This window comes from Trichomycterus rosablanca, chromosome 4 (assembly GCF_030014385.1).
Source record: "Trichomycterus rosablanca isolate fTriRos1 chromosome 4, fTriRos1.hap1, whole genome shotgun sequence".
NCBI lineage: Eukaryota > Metazoa > Chordata > Actinopteri > Siluriformes > Trichomycteridae > Trichomycterus > Trichomycterus rosablanca.
Window position 1 is genome coordinate 47,934,476 of NC_085991.1, and position 24,676 is coordinate 47,959,151.

At 43.2% G+C, this 24,676-nt stretch overlaps 1 protein-coding gene across 1 annotated transcript in view; it reads right to left on the reverse strand.

The window, feature by feature from the left end:
- Positions 1–12,814, reverse strand: part of LOC134311967 (histamine H3 receptor) — a 37,815-nt gene extending 25,001 nt beyond the window's left edge. Inside the window, exons 1-2 of the mRNA XM_062993619.1 lie at positions 12,544–12,814; positions 64–230 (exon numbers count right to left, since the gene is read on the reverse strand). Of these exons, the coding sequence (XP_062849689.1) occupies positions 64–230; positions 12,544–12,814 (438 nt within the window). The remainder of the gene's footprint in view (positions 1–63; positions 231–12,543) is intronic.
- Positions 12,815–24,676: the final 11,862 nt, after the last annotated feature.

Consider the following 24,676-nt stretch of genomic DNA (forward strand, 5'->3'; position numbering starts at 1 on the left):
GTTAAACGTTCAATTATGTTCAGTGTCCTAGATAAAATAAATATAAAGTGCTAAGTGGCTCACTGCTCTGGTGACGGAGAGGAAGCGGTCGTAGCTGATGAGGACGATGTTGAAGATGGAGGCAGCGCAGGTGAGGTAGTCCATCACCAGCCACAGCTTGCACATCCCTCGGCCCAGCATCCATTTGCCTGTCAGGATGTAGGGCAGGTATACGGGAATACAAAAGGCCCCTATTAAAAAATAAAACACAAAAGAAACACAGCCATTAATCAATATATCAGTTCTACTGCTGGTGGGTCGGAGTCCAGCATGGTTTGTAGAGTCTAGGACCCCTTACTGATCTACAACCCCAAATCAGAAAAAGTTGGGACAGTATGGATAATAGAAATAATAACACAGTTCCTTACATTGACTTTGACTTTTATTTGATGTCAGACAGGATGAACCTGAGATATTTCATGTTTTATCTGCTCAACTTCATTTCATTTAATAATAAACATCCATTCCTGAATTTCAGACCTGCAACACATTCCAAAAATAGTTGGGACAGTAAAGCATTTACCACTTTGTAATGTTGCCGTTCCTTTTCACCACACTTAAAAGATTTTGGCACCGAGGAGACCAAGTGATTTAATGTTTCAGTTTTTATTTTGTCTTGTTCTTCCTGCAAACACGTCTTAAGATGTGCAACAGTACGGGGTCGTCGTTGTCGCATTTTTCCTTTCAAAATTCTCCCCATACCATGACAGACCCTGGTACTGACACACCCCATACCATGACAGACCCTGGTACTGACACACCCCCATACCATGACAGACCCTGGTACTGACACACCCCCATACCATGACAGACCCTGGTACTGACACACCCCATACCATGACAGACCCTGGCTTTTGGACTTGTTGCTGATAACAGTCTGGATGGTCCTTTTTGTTTTTGGTCCGGAGCACACAGCGTCCAATATTTACAAAAAAAGTCCTGGAATGCTGATTCATCTGGCCACAATACACGTTTCCACTGTGTGATGGTCCATCCTAGATGCCTCAGAGCCCAGAGAAGTCGACGCCGCTTCTGGACATGGTTAAAATAAAGCTTCTTATTTGCACAGTAAAATTTTAAGTATCATTTGTGCAGTAACTCTGTATTGTAGAGCTTGATAAAGGTTTGATAAACTAATCCCTCACCCATGTGGTTATATCAGCTATTGTTGAGTGGAGGTTCTTGATGCAGTGCTGTCTGAGGGTTTGAAGATCACAAGAGTTCAGCTTAAGCTTGCGCTCTTGGCCTTTACACACTGAAATTCCTCCTGATTCCTTGAATGGTTTAATGATATTATGCACAGTAGAGGGAGAAATATGCAAATCCCTTCCAATCTCTCTTTGAGGTTCATTGTTTTTAAACATTTCAGTCATTTTCTCACACATTTGTTCATCTTTGCTCATCAAAGACTCAGCCTTTCCTGGATGCTGCTTTTGTACCAAACCATGATTACAATCACCTGTTTGGAATCACATCATTATTCAGTTTTTTCACCTCATTACTAGCCCTAAATTGCCCCTGTCCCAACTTTTTTTGGAATGTGTTGCAGGTCTGAAATTCAGGAATGGATGTTTATTAATAAATGAAATGAAGTTGAGCAGATAAAACATGAAATATCTCAGGTTCATCCTGTCTGCAATCAAATAAAAGTCAAAGTACATGTAAGGAACACTGCGTTTTTATTTTATTTGCATTTCCCATACTGTCCCAACTTTTTCTGATTTGGGTTGTATTTGTTTTGTATGTTCTCCCTCCGTCCATGTGGGTTTCCTCCAGGAACCCGTGCTTTTCCCTCCTACCAACATGCTTGTGTAAATTAGGTGGTCTAAATTGGTCCTGTGATGGACTGATGCCCTTTACAGTGTTTGTAGGTGACACCTGACCCAGACCAGAATAAAAAGAGAACACAAAATGACTCAATGACTGAATGAAGTGTCTAAAATGAGTCTCACAAGTGCTGAGGTGATGTCAGGTTTAGTCCAGAGTGTCCAGATCCTATTAGACACGTTTGGGATGAGCTGGAATGACAACCGCCAGCCAGGTTTTCTTATCCAACATCACTGAATGGGCACAAATTAATCCACAATGTTTGACCATTTTTCAGTTTTCCATAAATGAATAGCCACTTTGTGAGGCTAATTTGACAGCGGCCCAAATACTTTTGACTGATTGTGCACAATCAGGTCAGGCAGCAACGTTGGATGAGAAGGTCTGGCTCACAGTCAACATTAAAATTCATCCCAAAGGTGTTTAATGTTTCTGTCACATTCTGTCCCCAAACTGTTGTTATAAAGTTTTGGCTATCGGCTGGCCAGTCATCTATACCAGGGTTTTTTAAACCTTGGGTCGCAACCCTTGGGTAGGTCGCAAGCCAAAAAAAATGGGTTGCAAAGAAAAATTATAATAATTAAACAAACTTGTACGTGGACGCCCCCTTGTGGAGGCTTTATGTTACATAGAGACAGTAAGATGCATTATTTGTGTTGCCTGGTCTAACAACCTGACAACGCTGACTATGTCTGTGGAAGGAGGGGGGATGACCAGGCCACAGTCCTGCACTAATTTGGTGCCCTGTCTATGGTGTTCTTGCCTTGCACCCAGTGTTTCCGGGTGAACAGGCCTCACTGCAACCCTTACCAGCATAAAGTAGCTGATGATAATATACACCTGTTAGCAACAAGCAAGTAAAATAGGGGTACACATACTTATATTGTACATTAAATAAAATATAATATACCTGAATAATTATACTGCTAAATTATAAAAAATTATATCTAAATACACTGATCAGCCATAACATTAAAACCACCTCCTCATTTCTACACTCACTGTCCATTTTATCAGCTTCACTGACATAGTGGTGGTGTGTTAGTGTTAGTTGTGCTGGTATGAGTGGATCAAACAAAGCAGCACTGCTGGAGTTTTTAAACAACTCACTGTCACTGCTGGACTGAGAATGATCCACCAACCAAAAATATCCAGCCAACAGCGCCCTGTGGGCAGCGTCCTGTGACCACTGATGAAGGTCTAGAAGATGATCAACTCAAACAGCAGCAATAGATGAGCGATCGTCTCTGACTTTACATCTACAAGGTGGACCAACTAGGTAGGAGTGTCTAATAGAGTGGACAGTGAGTGTATTTAAAAACTCCAGCAGCGCTGCTGTGTCTGATCCACTCATACCAGCACAACACACACTAACACACCACCAACAAGTCACTACAAAGTGCTTCTATATGGTAAGTGGAGCTGATAAAATGGACAGTGAGTGTAGAAACAAGAAGGTGGTTTTATTGTTATGGCTGATCTAAGTTATTATAAATTATTTTTTTATATATTTTTGTTCATGCTTGTAATAATTTATACTTTTGAGAGCAAAAGTGTGTATTTTAAGGTTATTAATATTTGTTATTTTGTATTAATTCTTCATTATACCGCTTGAAACTCTCTACCATGCGCTCTTTTGCTTATAAAGGTTAGCCTGTCAGAATTTAGCCTCTATTTCCTCCTGTACGCCTCCTCAATTCATCACATTAGCTCAGTGTGTCTGAATATCATGTCAATTTCTTTCTAATTTGCCATTTTTAAGGCCGTTTCATTCCTAATTCTGGTTAGAAATGAGATCTGTTCAGTTCTTAAACTGGTCAAGTTGGAAAATGTAGCATTGGGGGTGGAACGGGGTAAATATTCATGCAATCCATACATGCCTGGTCTAGTCAGGGTCAGGGTGGGGCCTAAATATTAGGCAAAAAAGCAAGTAAACACCCCGGACAGGATGCCAGGCCATCGATTTTTGCAGTTTGGTTTCACATATGGCGCTTCAATTCTCTCATTGTTGTGGTAATCCTGTTTAGCCAATCAATGATCTGCACTGTTTCTTGCCCCACCCATACAGCCCACTTTGGTTTCCTTGGTCCTTGTTCAAGAAGAGTAATCAAATTTAGCACGGGTAACTGTACAAATCACTTGGCAATGGAACAACCACTACATGTGGTACCATGCCTCCTGGAATCCTGGAGACCATATAGATAGTGCAGTACCACTATTTTAACATCCTGCCCATTGTTTTACAAACCCTACTTCCAGAAAAGTTGGGACATTTTGTAATATGCTATATTAAACATTGGAAATCTTTTCTTTCTAATTTTATCAGTTAAATAAAACATTTTAATAATTTAACAAAATGTCCTAACATTTCTGGAAATGGAGATTGTAAGACAGTGTTTTGCGACCAGATAAAGTAGTTGTTAAATATACATTTTTTGAATAAATAAATAAGACATAGTTAAGTTTTTAAAGCTTAGTTTTTAAATTATTATTACTTTAGCAGGAACACGTCTGGATTTATGGTAAAGGTACACAATTGAAGGCTTTAAATTCTGTTTATGCTTAAACACCCTTTATAACCACTTAATCCTGGTCGAAGTCACAGTGGGTTTGGACCCTTTCCTGGAAACCCTGACCACAGGGTGAAAGGCTTCTGGACTGTGTACCAGTCTATCACAGAGCTGTACTGAATTACTCACTTATTAACAGTCACTTATTCACTTCTTCACACCTCAGAGCATTTGAGAGTGTTCAGTCTACCTACTGGAGTAGCCGGGAAAAAAACTGATACGGTTAAAGGAAGGACATTCCAGACTGGGTGGTAGCATGTGCATCACACAGCAACATGGGCCCTGGGGACCTGGGTTTGATCCTGTTCTACAGTCACAGGGTTTTCTACACCACACAAAACCAGACAAATAAATTAGCTGCTGTGAGTGAGTGAGTGAGTGAGTGAGTGAGTGAGTGAGTGAGTGAGACAGTAGATAGATAGATAGATAGATAGATAGATAGATAGATAGATAGATAGATAGATAGATAGATAGATAGATAGATAGATAGATAGATAGACCTAAACTGTTGCTACAAAGTTAAAAGCATATGATTTCCTTTATATAATTGATTTATTAAACCAGTTACCAATTGTTGTGGCTGAAAGTCACAAATCCAAAAATCCAATAAAGAAAGGGCGTCCCATTATTTTTTTGTATAGATTTGGCTTCATCATCTCCTACTCTAACATCCCTGATGTGACTGTTAAAATGACTCAACGCTGACTGACAAATAAAATAGAATAATTAATTAGATCAGATGTCAGCACGAAACCGCTCCGACAAGTTAGGATTAGTAGAGAGATCACTGATTAAATTTGTATGTTTTTAATGCGTGTTAATGAGGCAGTCCAGCCTGTTCTGTCTCTCACTTCTTCTACTTCAAGTTTAGGTTTTCTGCTGGAACTTTATCATTTTCAGGAAATCGAACTGCACTGGATGAGCGCGTAACGGCCCTTGTTGTCGGAGCGGGTCTCACAATATGGACCCATGCTGAGAGCAGGCTGTGGTCAGTCAGTGGTTTGGGTGTTCCGCTTATATTTTACCATCCTCAGTTCATTTAAGGGTGTCGTATCTTTTTTTCTATAAACTTGGTTATCGCAGACGGCCAGAGCAGCCCGTCATATTGTGACAATAAGTTCTGAGTTCTTCACTATTCCTGTTCTATCCTATTTTCCGTTGCGGTTGATGTGGATGTTTTGTGTCTTTCATTTGTTACTCATCTGCAGAAGCAAAGCATCCTCAGACCATCACACCACCACCACCACCACCACGTTTCACTGCTGGTATGATGTTCTTGATTGTTTGTTTGTTTATTGGGATTTTAACGTCATGTTTTACACTTTGGTTACATTCATGACAGGAACGGTAGTTACTTGATACACAAGATTCATCAGTTCACAAGTTTATATCGAACACAGTCATGGACAATTTTGTATCTCCAGTTCACCTCACTTGCCTGTCTTTGGACTGTGGGAGGAAACCGGAGCTTCTGGAGGAAACCCACACAGACATGGGGAGAACATGCAAACTCCACACAGAAAGGACCCAGACCGCCCCACCTGGGGATCGAACCCAGGACCTGTATGATGTCTTCCAGAAAGTTCCACCTTTGGGAAAATAATCCCAAAAGTCTTGAGGGTCATCTAGATGATTTTGGCGAATACAAGCCTTGAGCACTGACTTGTGGCTTACGGCTCTGCCACAGATGCCAATATTTGCCCAGTGACCAGAACTGAGGTGAGTAAGGCCTGCAGTTCTTTAGACGTTCATCTGGGTTCTTCTGACCTCCTGGATGAGTTTTAGTTTCTCCATTTGTGGATAATGGCTCTCACTGTGGTTTGTTGAAGTCCAAGAGCCTTAGCAATGGCCTCATAACCCTTTCCAGACTGGTAGATTTCAATGGCTTTGTTTGGTGTCTGTATTGGAATCTCATGTGCTGGTGTGTAAGATCTTCAAGTCTGCTTTATACACTATATTGCCAAAAGTATTTGCTCGCCTGCCTTCACACGCATATAAACTTGACATTCCATTCTTAATCCATAGGGTTTAATATGATGTCAGCCCACCCTTTGCAGCTATAACAATTCAACTCTTCTGGGAAGGCTTTCCACAAGGGTTAGGAGTGTGTTTATGGGAATGTTTGACCATTCTTCCAGAAGCGCATTTGTGAGGTCAGACACTGATGTAGGACGAGAAGGCCTGGCTCACAGTCTCCGCTCTAATTCATCCCAAAGGTGTTCTATCAGCTTGAGGTCAGGCCAGTCAAGTTCTTCCACACCAAACTGGCACATCCATGTCTTTATGGACCTTGCTTTGTCCAGGGGCTTTTGGAACGGGTTATCCCCAAACTGTTCCCACAAAGTTGGGAGCATGAAATTGTCCAAAATCTCCTGGTATGCTGAAGCATAAAGAGTTCCTTTCACTGGAACTAAGGGGCCGAGCCCAACTCCTGAAGAACACCCCCACACCATAATCCCCCCTCCACCACACTTTACACTCGGCACAATGCAGTCAGGCGAGTACCGTTCTCCTGGCACCCGCCAAACCCAGACTCGTCCATCGGATCGCCAGACGGAGAAGCGTGATTCGTCACTCCAGAGAACACGTCTCCACTGCTCTAGAGTCCAGTGGCGGCGTGCTTTACACCACTGCATCTGACGCTTTGCGTTGCGCTCAGTGATGTAAGGCTTGGATGCAGCTGCTCGGCCATGGAAACCCATTCCATGAAGCTCTACACACTGTTCTTGAGCTAATCTGAAGCCCACATGAAGTTTGGAGGTCTGTAGCGATCGACTCTGCAGAAAGTTGGTGACGTCTGTGCACTATGCGCCTCAGCATCCGCTGACCCCCCTCTGTCATTTTACGTGGTAACACTTTGTGGCTGAGTTGCTGTCGTTCCCAATCACTCCCACTTTGTTATAATAGCACTGAGAGTCGACTGTGGAATATTTAGTAGCGAGGAAATTTCTCGGACTATTTGCACAGGTGGCATCCTATCACGGGTCCATGCTGGAATTCACTGAGCTCCTGAGAGCGACACATTCTTTTACTAATGTGTGTAGAAGCAGTCTGCATGCCTAGGTACTTGGTTTTATACACCTGTAACCATGGAAGTGATTGGAACACCTGAATTTAATTATTTGGATGGGTGAGCAAATACTTTTGGCAATATAGTGTATGTTGTTTGTCTTGTGGAAACAATGTATTGTGCTGCTGCCTATCTTGGCCAGGACTCTCCTGTAAATGAAATCTCAGTGAGATTATTTCCTGGTTTAATAAAGGTAATAATAATAATAATAAAAGATTTAGTAGCTAAGGAGGCATTTACTTTTTTCACATAGGGTCAGGTAGGGCTGAACAGCATGTTTCCCTCAATAAATGGCGGTACAGCGTACTTTACTGGCTAGGATCTACAGAGTGTATAGAAAAAACAATTCGACCACAAGTTAGATTCCTTCCCACTGAGTTTTTAGCACAAATCAGAATCCTGGTGGGAAATCACTCATCTATTACTTTCATCCCTGTGTAGTCCATCACTGTCTGTGCAGTCAGCATGACAGGAGGATTGCGTTTGTACTTTGCGATCACTGCGACACCGCAACCATGAGTTTCTCCTCCATCTATAGTAGGAACTATTATCTAGGAATCAAAAACAAGCATAGCGTTTCAGTGTGGTGGAGATGATGTGTGTATCGCTCTGCTTAATGCTCTATTTCTACTGGTAATCGCCTCATCGCTCTGCACCTCATTTGCATAAAGCTCAACTTTTTTACGTCTCTTCACATTACCAAGGTTTGTCCTCCTGTCACCAGAAATCGCGGCTCTAATTATAAATACAGTGCTACAGTGGTGGCCTAGTGGTTGGAGCTTTGGGCTATTAACTGAAAGGTTGAGAGTTCGAATCCCAGCTCTGCCATGCAGCCACTGTTGAGCCCTTGAGCAAAACCCTCTGCACCTGTACACACTGATCAGCCGTAACATTAAAACCACCTCCTCGTTTCTACACTCACTGTCCATTTTATCAGTTCCACTTACCATATAGAAGCACTTTGTAGTTCTACAATTACTGACTGTAGTCCATCTGTTTCTCTACATGCTTTGTTAGCCCCCTTTCAACCACCACAGAGCAGATATTATTAGGGTGGTGGATCATTCTCAGCACTGCAGTGACACTGACATGGTGGTGGTGTGTTAGTGTGTGTTGTGCTGGTATGAGTGGATAAGACACAGCAGTGCTGCTGGAGTTTTTAAACACCTCACTGTCACTGCTGGACTGAGAATCATCCACCAACCAAAAATATCCAGCCAACAGCGCCCCGTGGGCAGCGTCCTGTGACCACTGATGAAGGTCTAGAAGATGACCAACTCAAACAGCAGCAATAGATGAGCGATCGTCTCTGACTTTACATCTACAAGGTGGACCAACTAGGTAGGAGGGTCTAATAGAGTGGACAGTGAGTGGACACGGTATTTAAAAACTCCAGCAGCGCTGCTGTGTCTGATCCACTCATACCAGCACAACACACACTAACACACCACCACCATGTCAGTGTCACTGCAGTGCTGAGAATGATCCACCACCCAAATAATACCTGCTCTGTGGTGGTCCTGACAATTGAAGAACAGGGTGAAAGCAGGTTAAAAAAAGTATGTAGAGAAACAGATGGACTACAGTCAGTAATTGTAGAACTACAAAGTGCTTCTATATGGTAAGGTGGAGCTGATAAAATGGACAAGGAGGTAGTTTTAATGTTATGGCTGATCAGTGTATGTGTTTCTATGACAAATAAAGGCATTCTACTCTATTCTAAATAAATGATAGTCAGTTGCTTGCTGTGTCCCTTTGCTGCCGGTCTGAACTAGGAGTAAGAGAACCTAGTAGTGTGTATTTACCAAGGGTCTCCACATTCAAGGCAATATACCAGCAAATAATTCCAGAATAAACACTGTGCTTATTTAAGATAGATTGATATCTTTCTAATCACGGGCCTGAAAGCTCCCAGCCCTACGCTGCACACTATCTGGCGTACCACCCCGGACTCGACTCATCAGATAATCATTAAACCCTTAATAAGCTGAACTGTGTGTGTATATGAGCAGAGAAAACATTAACATATGCCGTGCATTCAGACTCACTGAACTGGAGAATGATTGACACGGTTGTTTACCTGGACGGCGCACTGCGAGGTCACAGGAGCAGATTCACAAAAACAAAAACACTGGAGAATTATTTTAAACGTTTTAAAATCTCATATTTGTATTAACCATTTGTATTGGTATTGATAAGGTAAGATATCCTTTATTATACATATACAGATGTGCAGTACAATTAAATTATTTCTTCACATATCCCAGCTTGTTTGGAAGCCGGGGTCAGAGCGCAGGGTCAGCCATCGTACGGAGTCGTTGGAGCAGACAGGGTTAAGGGCCTTGCTCAAGGACCCAACAGTGGCTGCATAGCAGAGCCTGGATTTGAACCGCCAATTTTCCGGTTGATAGCCCAAAGCTCCACCCACTAGGCTACCACTGATTAACTGAATCAAATAATTCATTTAATAATTTACACCCTTTGATGTGGCGCTCGGTGCTTGGGGTTCCCACTGTGCCAGCCCACCGCAGCATGGATTCAGGGTGCGAATCCCAGACAGTGGTGCATTTATATAAAGACGTGATTGGCTGTGTCCTTACATTTACATTTACTGCATTTAGCAGACGCTTTTATCCAAAGCTGTTGTGACAGTATACAATCTAAGCAATTGAGGGTTAAGGGCCTTGCTCAAGGACCCAACAGTAGCAGCCTTGCAGTGGTGGGGCTTGAACCAGGAACCTTCTAATCACTAGTCAACTACCTTAACCACTAGGCTACAACTGTGTCTGGGAAGAATGGCCGAGACCCCGTGATGGATTGGTGTTCTGTCCGAGGTGTGTTTCTGCACTGCACTCAGAGATTCGGGGTGAACCTGACCCACTGCAACCCTGACCAGGATGAAGGGATGGTAAAATGTAAAAATGAACAATTGGTACCACAATATAGTTGTACCAAGATAAAGACAACGGTGGCTCAGTGATTAAGGTAGTTGACTAGTGATTAGAAGGTTGATGTTCAAGCCCCACCACTTCCAGTTGCCACCATTGGGCCCCTGAGCAAGGCCCTTAACCCTGTATTCAGTCATAATTGTAGGTGTGGCATATTGATAAAAGAAACAATACTGGTAACAGCTCTGCCTCAGCTCTGGGGTTCGACTCAAGAAAACAGAGGGCGCACGGAGTAACACGAACCCAGCCAATAGGGGGGCACCTGGCCAATTAATGCAGGGCACAAGCTTGAATAAATAAGAGGGTTGTGCCAGGAAGGGCATCCAGTGTTAAAACTGTGCCAAGTGACCCCTAACAGATCTGAGCACATGTGGCGCATTATTATGAGCACGAAAGCGACAAATTTATCTACAGCAATAATTACTGACAAAAATCAGTATGCTTTTACTTCCTCTTTATTGTTTGCACAATAAAAATGATCAATTAATAAATTAATTTATGTAGTTCTACAATTACTGACTGTAGTCCATCTGTTTCTCTACATACTTTTTTAGCGTGCTCTTACCCTGTTCTTCAATGGTCAGGACCCCCACAGGACCACCACAGAGCAGGTATTATTTAGGTGGTGGATCATTCTCAGCACTGCAGTGACACTGACATGGTGGTGGTGTGTTAGTGTGTGTTGTGCTGGTATGAGTGGATCAGACACAGCAGCGCTGATGGAGTTTTTAAACACCTCACTGTCACTGCTGGACTGAGAATAGTCCACCAACCAAAAACATCCAGCCAACAGCGCCCCGTGGGCAGCGTCCTGTGACCGCTGATAAAGGTCTAGAAGATGACTCAAACAGCAGCAATAGATGAGCGATCGTCTCTGACTTTACATCTACAAGGTGGACCAACTAGGTAGGAGTGTCTAATAGAGTGGACAGTGAGTGGACACGGTATCTAAAAACTCCAGCAGCGCTGCTGTGTCTGATCCGCTCATACCAGCACAACACACACTAACACACCACCACCATGTCAGTGTCACTGCAGTGCTGAGAATCATCCACCACCTAAATAATACCTGCTCTGTGGTGGTCCTGTGGGGGTCCTGACCATTGAAGAACAGCATGAAAGTGGGCTAACAAAGCATACAGAGAAACAGATGGACTACAGTCAGTAATTGTAGAACTACAAAGTGCTTCGATATGGTAAGTGGAGCTGATAAAATGGACAGTGAGTGTAGAAACAAGGAGGTGGTTTTAATGTTATGGCTGATCAGTGTTATTCATTGATTTTTACTGACACACATCACACAAGGTGCCAGTCTATTACAGGGCATTACACACCTACATATTTACCCACTCACACCCTGTGGCGCAGCAGCAGGGCTCATGTTGTTGTGTATCACCCACTCGACCAGTTGTGCCTTCACGCTGCCCTGTGTCATGTGTAAAACTGACTGCATATGTGACCAAAAGTATTTGGACACATGACCATGAGCCTGCTGGACATCCCATAACAACAGCCATTCTTCCGAGTAGGCTTCTGACAAGACTTTGAAGTGTGTCTGTGGGAATTTGATGTCAGCATTTGTATGGTTGTGCACGGACGTTAATCAGTTGAGGTTCTAGTTCATTCCAAAGCTGAGGTCAGGGCTTTTCTTCGTGTCTTCATAGAGCTTGCTTTGTGCACAGCGACACTCATGCTTGAACAGCAAAGGACCTTCCCTAAACTGTTTCTGTAAAGTTAGAAGCATTTTATTTCCTTTATATAATCCAATTATTACACATATATGTGGCATCACTGTGGCATTGCGAGGAACATAGATCCAGCTGGTAGTGTCACCAACACCCAGAATCAACCCACAAAAATGGTTCCTGTCTGTGTGGAGTTTTTCATGTTCTCCCTGTGCCCACCTGAGTTTCTTCTGAGATATCCGGGTCCTTCCTGAGTTCCTGAGTTATGAACGCGTTAATGTGATGTACAAGCGCCCTGTTCAGGGTGCATCCTTGGTCTGCGCCCAGCTGGCCCACCGCGACACTGACCAGGAGCACATATATCAGCACATATATTCAGCAGATTCAGAGCAGTGTGTACTTACCCACTAAGAAGTCAGCTATAGCCAGGTTGAGTAAGAAGTAGTTGCTCTGCCTCCTCAGGCTCCGGTCGGTTTTGAAAGCGAAGATGACCAGCGCGTTTCCCAACACGATTAACCCGATCATCAGCAGGATACCGGCGGCCATCAGCACCATCATCGGCGCCTTGAACCCCGACCTTTCTTGGTCCAACAGAGCCGATCTAACAGATCCACCGTCACCCACCTGTGCTTGAGATTCGTTAGTTCCCAGCATTGCGCCTTTACGATCCGGCATACAGACAGAGCAGTGCGAGTGCGCACAGACAGCCTCCGGAACCCCGGTTCAGACCCAGCGCGTAACGCTTCTGGATGATCAGCTTAATTATTTGTATTATTATACAATCTTACACCATATTCCAGCCGATGAGAACCAACATCCACACGCAGCTCTCTGTAATCTGTCCACAAGTCGCTCCTCACTTCTCCTTTCACTGAAGTTTACGCCCCTGACTTGCCAATAATCTGCCCTCCCTTACCAAACCTTCAAATCCATTCTGCTGTTTATCTGAACAAATGATCATTAAATAGAATAACAGAGAGACCTCTGTGTAATCTTTTCAGCTTATCACAATACTAAAGTCTGTGTATGGGAATTTGTGCCCATTCAGTCAAAGCGTTTGTATGGCTGGGCACTGGGACACTGGAGTTTCATTAACCTGAGCTTTTCTTCATGTCTTTAATGAGCTTGCTTTGTGCACAGGGGAACAGTCTTGTTATAAAAGAAAAAGGGCCTTCCCTATGTATTACACCTGTTAGCAATTATTGTGGCTGAAACATGTGACTTACATAATAAGAAGAGGTGTCCCAATACTTTTGTCCATAAATTGTATGTGCTTCTAGATTAAAACCATCAGGAATTACACCAAGTGTTTTTGTAATTCTACTGTTTTTGTTACAGTGACTTTATTTTGGCCTTTATTTTCCCTTTACAATCATCCTAAGCAAACAATAAGGTAGGTAAACAGACAGACAGACTGATAGATAAAACAGACAAACAGACAGATAGATAGATAGATAGATAGATAGATAGATAGATAGATAGATAGATAGATAGATAGATAGATAGATAGATAGATAGATAGATAGATAGATAGATAATAATAATAGGTTGGCTCGGTGGGTAGCACTGTCGCCTCACAGCAAGAAGGTGCTGGGTTTGATTTCCAGATGGAGTGGTCAGGGTACTTTTAGTGTGGAATTTGCATGTTCTCCCCATGTCTGTGTGGGTTTCCTCCAGGAGCTCCGATTTTCTCCCACAGTACAAAGACCTGTCATGTTAACTGGAGTTACTAAAATTGCCCTAGGTTTGTGTGTGCGTGTGTGTGTGTGTGTTTGTGTGTGTTCGTGTGTGTGCGTGTGTACGTTTGCTATGTAATGGACTGGCAACCTGTCCAGGGTGTTTTCTCCCTTAGGCCCGGTGAATTGTACCCACTGTGACCCTGAATAGGATAAAGCGGTGGTAAAACAGAATGAATGAATATATTTTTTAAGTCTATTGCAGGCATGAAATTCTAAATGTCTTTATATTTACAAAATACACTAAAGCTGTTCAGACAAAACGTTAAAACACATTTTGTCCAAAGTTGTTAAGGTACTGGACTAGTAATCAGAAGGTTGCCAGTTCAAACCCCATCGCCGCCAAGTTGCCATCATCATTGGTCCCCTGATCAAGGCCCTTAACCTTCAATTGCTTAAGCTGTATTCAGTCATAATTATAAGCAGCTCTGTTAAAAGCATCTGCTAAATGCTTCAAATGTAATTATACGTTCAATTAAATTAGCATAGCACAGCTTTTTATTACGTTTTACAAATTGTCCTAATTTTTCTGAAAATGTTTTTTGTAAAATATATTTTTTTTACCACAATGTAAAAGCTGAAGTTTACAATGCAAAAAAGCTAATTTTAAGTAATACTTTTGACAAAAGAGCAGTGGATTATGGTGTTTTTTGTGCTCTCGTGCTCAGCCTTTCTGCAATTTGGTGTGAGAGTCACAGCTGGGATTTCAGTTCAGCTACAAAAGAGACGAGAGAATCAGTAATAGCTGAATAGAGGAGACATCTGGACAGGTATCTAAAACCTTATAAGAACTCATGGACCTGAAATGTTTGACAGATCAACATCAGACCCCTCATTGGCAGAAGGTTTCTTACCTAAAGTGTATTTATTAGGATTTTAACATCATGTTTTATACTTTGGTTACATTCATGACCGGACACGTAGTTACTTGTTACATCAGTTCAAGTTTTTAATATAAAACACAGTCATGGATAATTTAGTATCTTCAATTCATCTCACTTCATGTCTTTGTACTGTGGGAGGAAACCGAAGCTCCTGGAGGAGACCCAAACAGACACAGGAAGAACATGCAAACTCGATCGAACCCAGGACCTTCTTGCTGTGAGGTGCTACCCACCGAGCCACTGTTAAGCCACAAAAGGCGAGGCAGTAGATGTTTCTACATCATCGAGCCTTTATCTAGGAACTGTAGTATTACATGCAAACACCAATGGGCAGGTGGGTCTTTAATAGCTGACAGGCACACTGCATTCTGGGAGTTTCTGTTGCTTAGTTAAGGCATTCTGATTCATTTTCACTTAGGTTTTTATTATATCAGTCAAGTCTGTAAATTCAATAAATCAGTACATCAGTAAATTTAATAAAATAAGGCATGTTTAAAACAAATAAAAAGACTAAATATTTACACTTCTGGTCAGGGGCGTGGTTGGTCTGGTTCCACCAGGACACTGGATGTAAATCAGGAATACCCTGGACCGAACATACACACATGTACACACATACACACAAAAGTTGGGATAGTAAGAAAAGGGCAAATATAATAAAACTTACATTTATTTTGACATTTATTTCATTTCAGAAATATCTTGGTATGCAGACACATTCAGTTTTTCCTTGACTGGAACTAAGACGCTTAGGCCAACCCTTAAAAAACAACCCAAATTTGGCATTGTGCTGGGTGAAGTAAGGTTTGCATGCATCTAATCGGCCATAGAAGCCTGTGCTGGAGAAGGTTTGGAACTCTGTAGTTGTTGATTTAGTAAAGCACTGGCGGCTGGCACAGTGGCGTCCTATTATGGAATCAGAATCTTTATTTTTGCCAAGTACCATGTGTACAAGGAATTTCTCTTGGTGCAGGTGTCAAGATACAGTATATACATCAAATTAAATAGTAGAAAGAGGAACACTATATATAAATACAGAATAAACAATACAACATCGACATAAACAGAACAACATTGTTGTACAGTAGAGTTCACTGACAAAATTCAAGTAATAAATTGTGCGATAAAGATGATTAAAGTAATTATTAAGTAAATAAGGTGGAGCCGCTCAGGTGGCGCAGCGGTAAAAGTACGCTAGCTCACCAGAGTTGGGGTTTCGAATACATCGCATCGAATCTCAGCTCTGCCTTTCCGACTGGGCTGGGTGGCTGCATGAACAACGATTGGCTGTTGTTCAGGGTTAGAGGGTAAGAAAGTCGGATCATAGGTCCTCATAACTGCTGGCTGACTGATGACGCCTGCACAGGGCTGAGGAATAATGCTGATGGGGGTGTGGCCCTCCGTGCACAGTGCCCATCAAGTGTATGAACTCGACCCTTGCAGGTGAAAAATGCAGTCTGTACTGACGGTACGTACCGGAGGGGGCGTATGTCAGTTGAGAGGCGTCCTCAGTCAGCGGTGAAGGGTCGAATCAGTATAGAGGACGCAATCAGGGTAATTGGACACGACTAGACTGGGGGATAAAAATTGGGGAAAAAATAAATAAATAAATAAAAATAAATAAGGTGCATATGTGGATATAGTCCTTGTTAAGTATGGTAATGGCCTGAGGAAAGAAGCTGTGGAGGTGGCAGTTGGTGCAAGTCTGTAAGGACAGAACCACAATCAAATTTACTGAGCTCTTTAGAATGACCCGGTCTTTTACAAATGTTTGCAAAGGCAGACTGCAGGGCATGGTGCATCAATTTATACACCTGAGGTAATAAGACTGAATGAAACATCCAAATGCAATGATTAAGAGGTGCATCCCAATGCGTGGGAGGGCAAAGGGACGAAAAGAGGACATTTTCAAAGGATGAAAAGGGCAAGGGACGTGTTAAGCTGAGCGTTAATAATTGTATAAGCTTCTTAATTGTGGATTTAGAGTGACAGCGTACATGAACATTGGAATCCCACCAAGTCAATATTCTACCTGCTGTCATCGTGATTAAAGTCTGATCTGATTATCTACTCCTGACGTTATAATTGGATTTGGAAGATTTTTACTTTAAAGAAGAGATAAATGGGCGGCGCGGTGGCTCGATGGGTAGCACTGTCGCCTCACAGCAAGAAGGTCCTCGGTTTGATCCCCAGTTTGTGGAGTTTGCATGTTCTCCCCGTGTCTGTGTGGGTTTCCTCCGGGAGCTCCGGTTTCCTCCCACAGTCCAAAAACATGCAGTCAGGTTAATTGGAGACACTGAATTGCCCTATAGGTAAACGGGTGTGTGTGTGTGTGTGTGTCTGTCCAGGGTGTTACTGTGTGCCTTGCACCCATTGAAAAGCTGGGATAGGCTCCAGCACCCTTCCGCGACCCTAATTGGATAAGCGGTTAAGAAAGTGAGTAAGAATAAATAAATACACGTACAGGTTTGATTTGTATTAACTGTGCTGTGAATTTAAAATAAGCATTGCAGCACCCCAGCTTCACCTCTAGATGAAGGAAAATACACGTACTGGTCACTTTATCAGAAACACTCTCACTACTGATTATTTACATAATTATCTAATCAGCCAGACATGTGGCAGCAGAATGCAGCATCAAATCCTAAAGACTTGAGTTAAAAGCGTCGGGTAAAGGCGGTAAAACATGCAAGAACACCAGACCTGACATCTGACATCTCAAACTCGTGCTCTGAGCTCAAATCTCTCACTGTGTTTGTCCTGATGCATTTTGATGCGCTTGAATTTCTCTAAGTGTGAAGAGAAACCAAACCAAGCGGAAAACGCTCCGAGTAAACAAGCTCATCGTCTGATTCTGATCAGATCAAACCAACTATAGGTGTGAAAACACTCTGAGGGTCTGTCTGAAAACCTAGTGATCTCTCTACAGTACATAGATGCATTTTACGTCGTTCTATGCTCCTGAGAAGAAGGCATGTCTAAATTCTTAGATTCCTTAAAATGCTCCTACTGAGGTGCTTTAAATCTCAGTGATAATCTGACTGAATAACGAGGCAGCGTCTGATGCTTCCTTAGCAGTGAAGGCAATCCCAGCATTCAGTGCAGGTCAGAATATGAGTGACAACAAATATGAACCTCATACCAGACCTACTAGACATGCCAAGCACAGTTTTTTACGCCAGATGCTCTTTCTGACATTGGGAGGTGAACCTCTCAGTGAGGGTGGCTCCTATTTTTATCCATGCAGGCTTGGGAGCTACACTAAGAGCGCACTCCCAAGTTCACCTCCCAATGTCTAAACTTTTTAGCCAATTATGTCCAGGCAAATATCTGGCTGTACAATAGCACCTCTGAGATTTGAACCCTGGATTCCCAGATCTTAGCAGTAATGGGCCGATCAGCCATAACATTAAAACCATCTCCTTGTTTCTACACTCACTGTCCATTTTATCAGCTCCACTTTGTAGTTCTACAATTACTGACTGTAGTCCATCTGTTTCTCTGCATGCTTTGTTAGCCCTCTTTCACCCTGTTCTTCAATGGTCAGGACCCCCACAGGACCACCACAGAGCAGGTATTATTTAGGTGGTGGATCATTCTCAGCACTGCAGTGACACTGACATGGTGGTGGTGTGTTAGTGTGTGTTGTGCTGGTATGAGTGGATCAGACACAGCAGCGCTGCTGGAGTTTTTAAACACCTCACTGTCACTGCTGGACTGAGAATCGTTCACCAACCAAAAATATTCAGCCAACAGTGCCCTATGAGCAGCGTCCTGTGACCACTGATGAAGGTCTAGAAGATGACCGACTCAAACAGCAGCAATAGATGAGCGATCGTCTCTGACTTTACATCTACAAGGTGGACCAACTAGGTAGGCGTGTGTAATAGAGTGGACAGTGAGTGGACACTCCAGCATACCAGCACAACACACACTAACACCACCACCATGTCAGTGTCACTGCAGTGCTGAGAATGATCCACCACCTAAATAATACCTGCTCTGTGGTGGTCCTGTGGGGGTCCTGACCATTGAAGAACATGGTGAAAGGGGGCTAACAAAGCATGTAGAGAAACAGATGGACTACAGTCAGTAATTGTAGAACTACAAAGTGCTTCTATATGGTAAGTGTATAATATTTGATTTGCATTTAATTAGCACTTTTTGCTTGGATGTGTTTTTTTAATGGGAAATTTACCCCCACACAAACACACAACACAGAGTCCAGCTCTCCCCCGCCCTTGCTCAAGCATCACTTAAAGTAACACTTCTCCAACCTTTTCTATGTGTTTAAAGTATTTCACATACTCAGGTATTGAATTGGCCAGCAGTTGTAAGGCAAAGGTCCTGTTCATGTTCTGTGTTATGTAATCTCTAAGACCTTTCACGACTTATCAAAGGAGCTTCATCAGTTCAGCTGATTAGTAAGATATCCGCTGACCTTTAAATCTCTGTGGCTGGTTGGCACAGAATCATATCTGATAACCTTAAGCTGCTCCGCCAGTCATCCAGCCCAAACTCTTTCACACCTCCAAACTATTCAGCAATTTAATTAAGCAAATGCTAAATTACACTCCCAGCGGTCTAACTCGTTTATGCTCCACTGAAGTGCTGATTTGTGGCACAGATGTTTATTCTGGAATTTTATAGGAGAAAAAACGAATGCTCAAAGTATGTGGACACCCTTCATGTTATTAAGTTCAGGTTTTCAGTGACACCCATGCAGTGCCCGTATTTATAAATAAGAATATTTTCAAGAATATACACCAATCAGCCATAACATTAAAACCACCTCCTTGTTTCTACACTCACTGTCCATTTTATCAGCTCCACTTACCATATAGAAGCACTTTGTAGTTCTACAATTACTGATTGTAGTCCTTCTGTTTCTCTGCATGCTTTGTTAGCCCCCTTTCATGCTGTTCTTCATTGGTCAGGACCCCCACAGGACCACCACAGAGCAGGTACTATTTAGGTGGTGGATGATTCTCAGCACTGCAGTGACACTGACATGGTGGTGGTGTGTTAGTGTGTGTTGTGCTGGTATGAGTGCATCAGAAACAGCCGCGCTGCTGGAGTTTTTAAACACCTCACTGTCACTGCTGGACTGAGAATAGTCCATCAACCAAAAACATCCAGCCAACAGCGCCCCGTGGGCAGCGTCCTGTGACCACTGATGAAGGCTTAGAAGATGACCGACTCAAACAGCAGCAATAGATGAGCGATCGTCTCTGACTTTACATCTACAAGGTGGACCAACTAGGTAGGAGTGTCTAATAGAGTGGACAGTGAGTGGATACGATGTTTAAAAACTCCAGCAGCGCTGCTGTGTCTGATCCGCTCATACCAGCACAACACACACTAACACACCACCACCATGTCAGTGTCACTGCAGTGCTGAGAATGATCCACCACCTAAATAATACCTGCTCTGTGGTGGTCCTGTGGGGGTCCTGACCATTAAAGAACAGGGTGAAAGGAGGTTAAACAAGCATGTAGAGAAACAGATGGACTACAGTCAGTAATTGTAGAACTACAAAGTGCTTCTATATGGTAAGTGGAGCTGATAACATGGACAGTAAGTGTAGAAACAAGGAGGTGGTTTTAATGTTATGGCTGATCGGTATATTTTAAACATTGCAATCTACAATGTGGAAAAGGGACAGTGGAAGCTTAGTAGGTAGAGAGTTGGGCTATCAGTTGAAAGGTTGAGATTTTGAATCCTAGCTCTGCCTTGCAGCCACTGTTGGGCCCTTGAGCAAGGCCCTTAACCCTTTCAGCTCCAGGGGCGCCGTACAATACAGTGTACTGTACACCTGTATGTGTATATATTACTCACAAACCTCCAACAAATTAAAGAGACTTTTACAGTGGAATGTCAAATGTGTCTCTCTGCACAAAGTGGAGCGGGATAGTCCGCTAGCCTGCAAGTGCCGAGATTCTGAGCTACCGGGTTCGAATCTCGGCTCTGCTACCAGTCGGCTGGGCACCTTCTAGCAGGCACAATTGTCTAATGCCTGCAGCAGACAAAATTGGTTTCCAGTCTGCTGGGTGGGAAAAATCAGACTAAGGGGTGGGGTTATCAACACTGTGTTAGCCCAGGGCGCCTGTACAGAAAGTGGAGGAGCGCAGAGATCAGGGCGTGGCTCTCCCGCCAAATCCACCAAAGTATGGGAGAATAAGAAGGGATTGGCGGACTGCGCAATACACATTATACTCAGGCGAATGTACACCCTCCTTGGACGCCGCAGGGGTCCCCAGCAGCGGATTGGCTACACTAAACTGTGAGGAAAAGAGGGTAAAATGTATTAAAAGATACTAATAATAAAGAAAAAATTTACCTTTAGCTGTGAGCCCTCACAAATGTGTCCACCTAATGCTAGCAGTACTCAAACACGCCTCACTCATTTGCCCTGATGCATTCTTCCCCGTGCCGGCAATTCAGTGGTTCTCAAAGTGTGGCGTGTGCAGCTATTGCAGGGCAGGGGGGCAGCAAGAAAAATGGTCTAGAATGATTTTTCCTTTGTACACATAAAGAGCTCTGAAATAAAGCTTTTAAAAAATTGACATTGATTCATCTCACCCAGCGTACCGGTTATTTCCACCTTTTCCTTCTGGCAGGCAGTGCAGATGATGACCGGGTCAACACCCCTCCGAAACAGCTTTGCCTCATTTATCAGAGACCTCTGTTCCTAGCCGAACTTTATGTCGGTCCTGATACCAGGATCAATTTTATTTCTGTTCTGGTTCGTCATCGTCATTCATTCTGACAAGATCTGCAACGTTTTATTTTGCACCTACTGTGCTGGTGCAGCTTTGTTTTCCTCATGCAAGTAGTTTACTGCTGGGTGAGAATAGGTTTCATAGTGTTACCACTGGCGGGGGGCATATTATTGGCCGATTTCTTCTCCTTTATGGGTCAGGAAGCAGACAGAGTTGTACACACCATGGCCTTGATCAGAATCAAGCAGTTATTGAAGGCAATTATTGTTCCTTGTTTCCTCACACCCGGTTTTTACCAGTGAAAATGGACCCATACTATGGACTGGACAATGACCATGATGTACGATCCCAAATTACCAAAAACCTTTACCAAGGGCACTGACACCCCATATCATGACAACCCTGGGATTGCACCCCGTACCATGACAAAACTTGGGACTGACACACCCCCATACCATGACAGACCCTGGATTTTGGACTTGTTGCTGATAACAGTCTGGATCCTTTTCGTCTTTGGTCCGGAGCACACAGCGTCCATTTCTTTCAAAATAGATCTGGGATACTGATTCGTCCGACTGCAATACACGTTTCCACTGTGTGATGGTCCATCCTAGATGCCTCAGAGTCCAGAGAAGTCGACGCTGCTTCTGGACATGGTTAACATAAGGCTTCATTTATTGTACAGTACAGTTTAAGTGTCAATGTAACTCCGTATTGTAGTGCTTAACAAAGGTTTGCCAAACTAATCCCTCACCCATGTGGTTATATCAGCTATTGTTGAGTGGCGGTTCTTGGTGCAGTGCCGTCTGAGGGATCAAAGATCACGAGCGTTCAACTTAAGCTTGCTTCCTTTCCCTTTCTGTGCTAAAATTCCTCCAGATTCCTTGAATCATGTAATGATATTATGCACTGTAGAGGGAGAAATATGCAAATCCCTTCCAATCTTTCTTTGAGGTTCATTGTTTTTAAGATTTTAATAATTTTATCACACATTTGTTGATAAACTGGATCCTCTGATCATCTTTACTCATCAAAGACTCTGTCTTTCCTGGATGCTGCTTTTGTACCAAACCATGATTACAATCACCTGTTTGAAATCACATTATTATTAAGTTTTTCACCTCATTACTAGCCCTAAATTGTCCAAGTCCCAACTTTTTTGGAATGTGTTGCAGATCTGAAATGCAGGAATGGGGGGATATTAACAAACAAATCAAAGTTGACCAGACAAAACATGAAATATCTCAGGTTCATCCTGTCTGACATCAAATAAAAGTCAAAGTAAATGTAAGAAACATTTCCCATACTGTCCCAACTTTTTCTGATTTGGTGTTGTAGTATTTGTAAAATGATTCAGTCAAATCAAATGTTTGTGATTCATTTCTTGGCGGAAGGATGTATGTCGATAATTAAGGTGTCAGGATATGATGCAGAACTTCTAGCATTACAGCTAATGAGACACAGCCGTGCTGCAGCTCTTCCCTCGTGGACCCCTCTTTGGCAGGTGCGACCCCCTCGGGCGCCGGCTGAGGTGCTGACATTTTGTCTCCTTGGCTGGTGGTCTGCTAACGCTGATCGTAATTAAATTTAAGGGCAATGACAATGTTTTGCACACGTATGTAACAGTTAAAATGTCAGTGTCTCCTGCTGCTTTTGATGGACCACACCCGTCCCTTTATTTCACTTTCTTTGATCTAGACTGCACATTAAATATTTCATAATGCACAGCTTTATGAGCCGTGTAGGATCTGAAATGATCTGATTGTTTATTACGTTCTGAGCTGATGGACATTGGCGGGAAAAGCAGCTCTTGATAAAACATGGCTGATTGATATAGTTTAAGAAACTAGGTTTTCAGGTGCAAACTCTTTTTTTTTTTTTGGGAGGCACAGTGATTCAGCATGTGTGTGAGAAGTTTGGCTTGTTTGCTAACTTCTGCATGGATGTTCTCCTTGTACAACCCCAAATCAGAAAAGTTGGGACGGCATGGAATATGCAAATAATAAAAAAAAAGTTTCTTATTAACTTTGACTTTTATTTAATTGAAGATATTTCATGTTTTATCTGCCCAACTTAATTTCATTTATTAATAAACATCCATTCCTGCATTTCAGGCCTGCAACACATTCCAAAAAAAAGTTGGGACAGTAAAGCATTTACCACTTTCTAATGTTGCCGTTCCCTTTCACCACACTTAAAAGAGGTTTTGGCACCGAGGAGACCAAGTGATTTAATGTTTCAGCTTTTATTTTGTCTCGTTCTTCCTGAAAACACGTCTTAAGATGTACAACAGTACGGGGTCGTCGTACATTTCAAAATTCTCTACACATTCTCTATTGGGGACAGTTCAGGACTGCAGGCAGGCCAGTCCAGTACCCGTACCCTCTTCTTCTGCAGCCATGCCTTTGTGATGTGTGCAGCATGTGGTTTTGCATCGTCTTGTTGAAAAATGCTGGACGTCCCTGGAAAAGACGACGTCTTGAAGGCAGCACATGCTCTAAGATCTCAATGTACTTTTCTGCATTAATGCTGCATCACAGAAGTGTAAATGATCTTTACCAAGGGTACCGACACACCCCCATACCATGACAGACCCTGGTACCGACACACCCCCATACCATGACAGACCCTGGTACCGACACACCCCCATACCATGACAGACCCTGGTACTGACACACCCCCATACCATGACAGACCCTGGTACCGACACACCCCCATACCATGACAGACCCTGGTACTGACACACCCCCATACCATGACAGACCCTGGTACTGACACACCCCCATACCATGACAGACCCTGGTACTGACACACCCCATACCATGACAGACCCTGGCACTGACACACCCCCATACCATGACAGACCCTGGTACTGACACACCCCATACCATGACAGACCCTGGTACTGACACACCCCATACCATGACAGACCCTGCTACTGACACACCCCATACCATGACAGACCCTGCTACTGACACACCCACATACCATGACAGACCCTGGTACTGACACACCCCATACCATGACAGACCCTGCTACTGACACACCCCATACCATGACAGACCCTGCTACTGACACACCCACATACCATGACAGACCCTGGTACTGACACACCCCATACCATGACAGACCCTGGTACTGACACACCCACATACCATGACAGACCCTGGTACTGACACACCCCCATACCATGA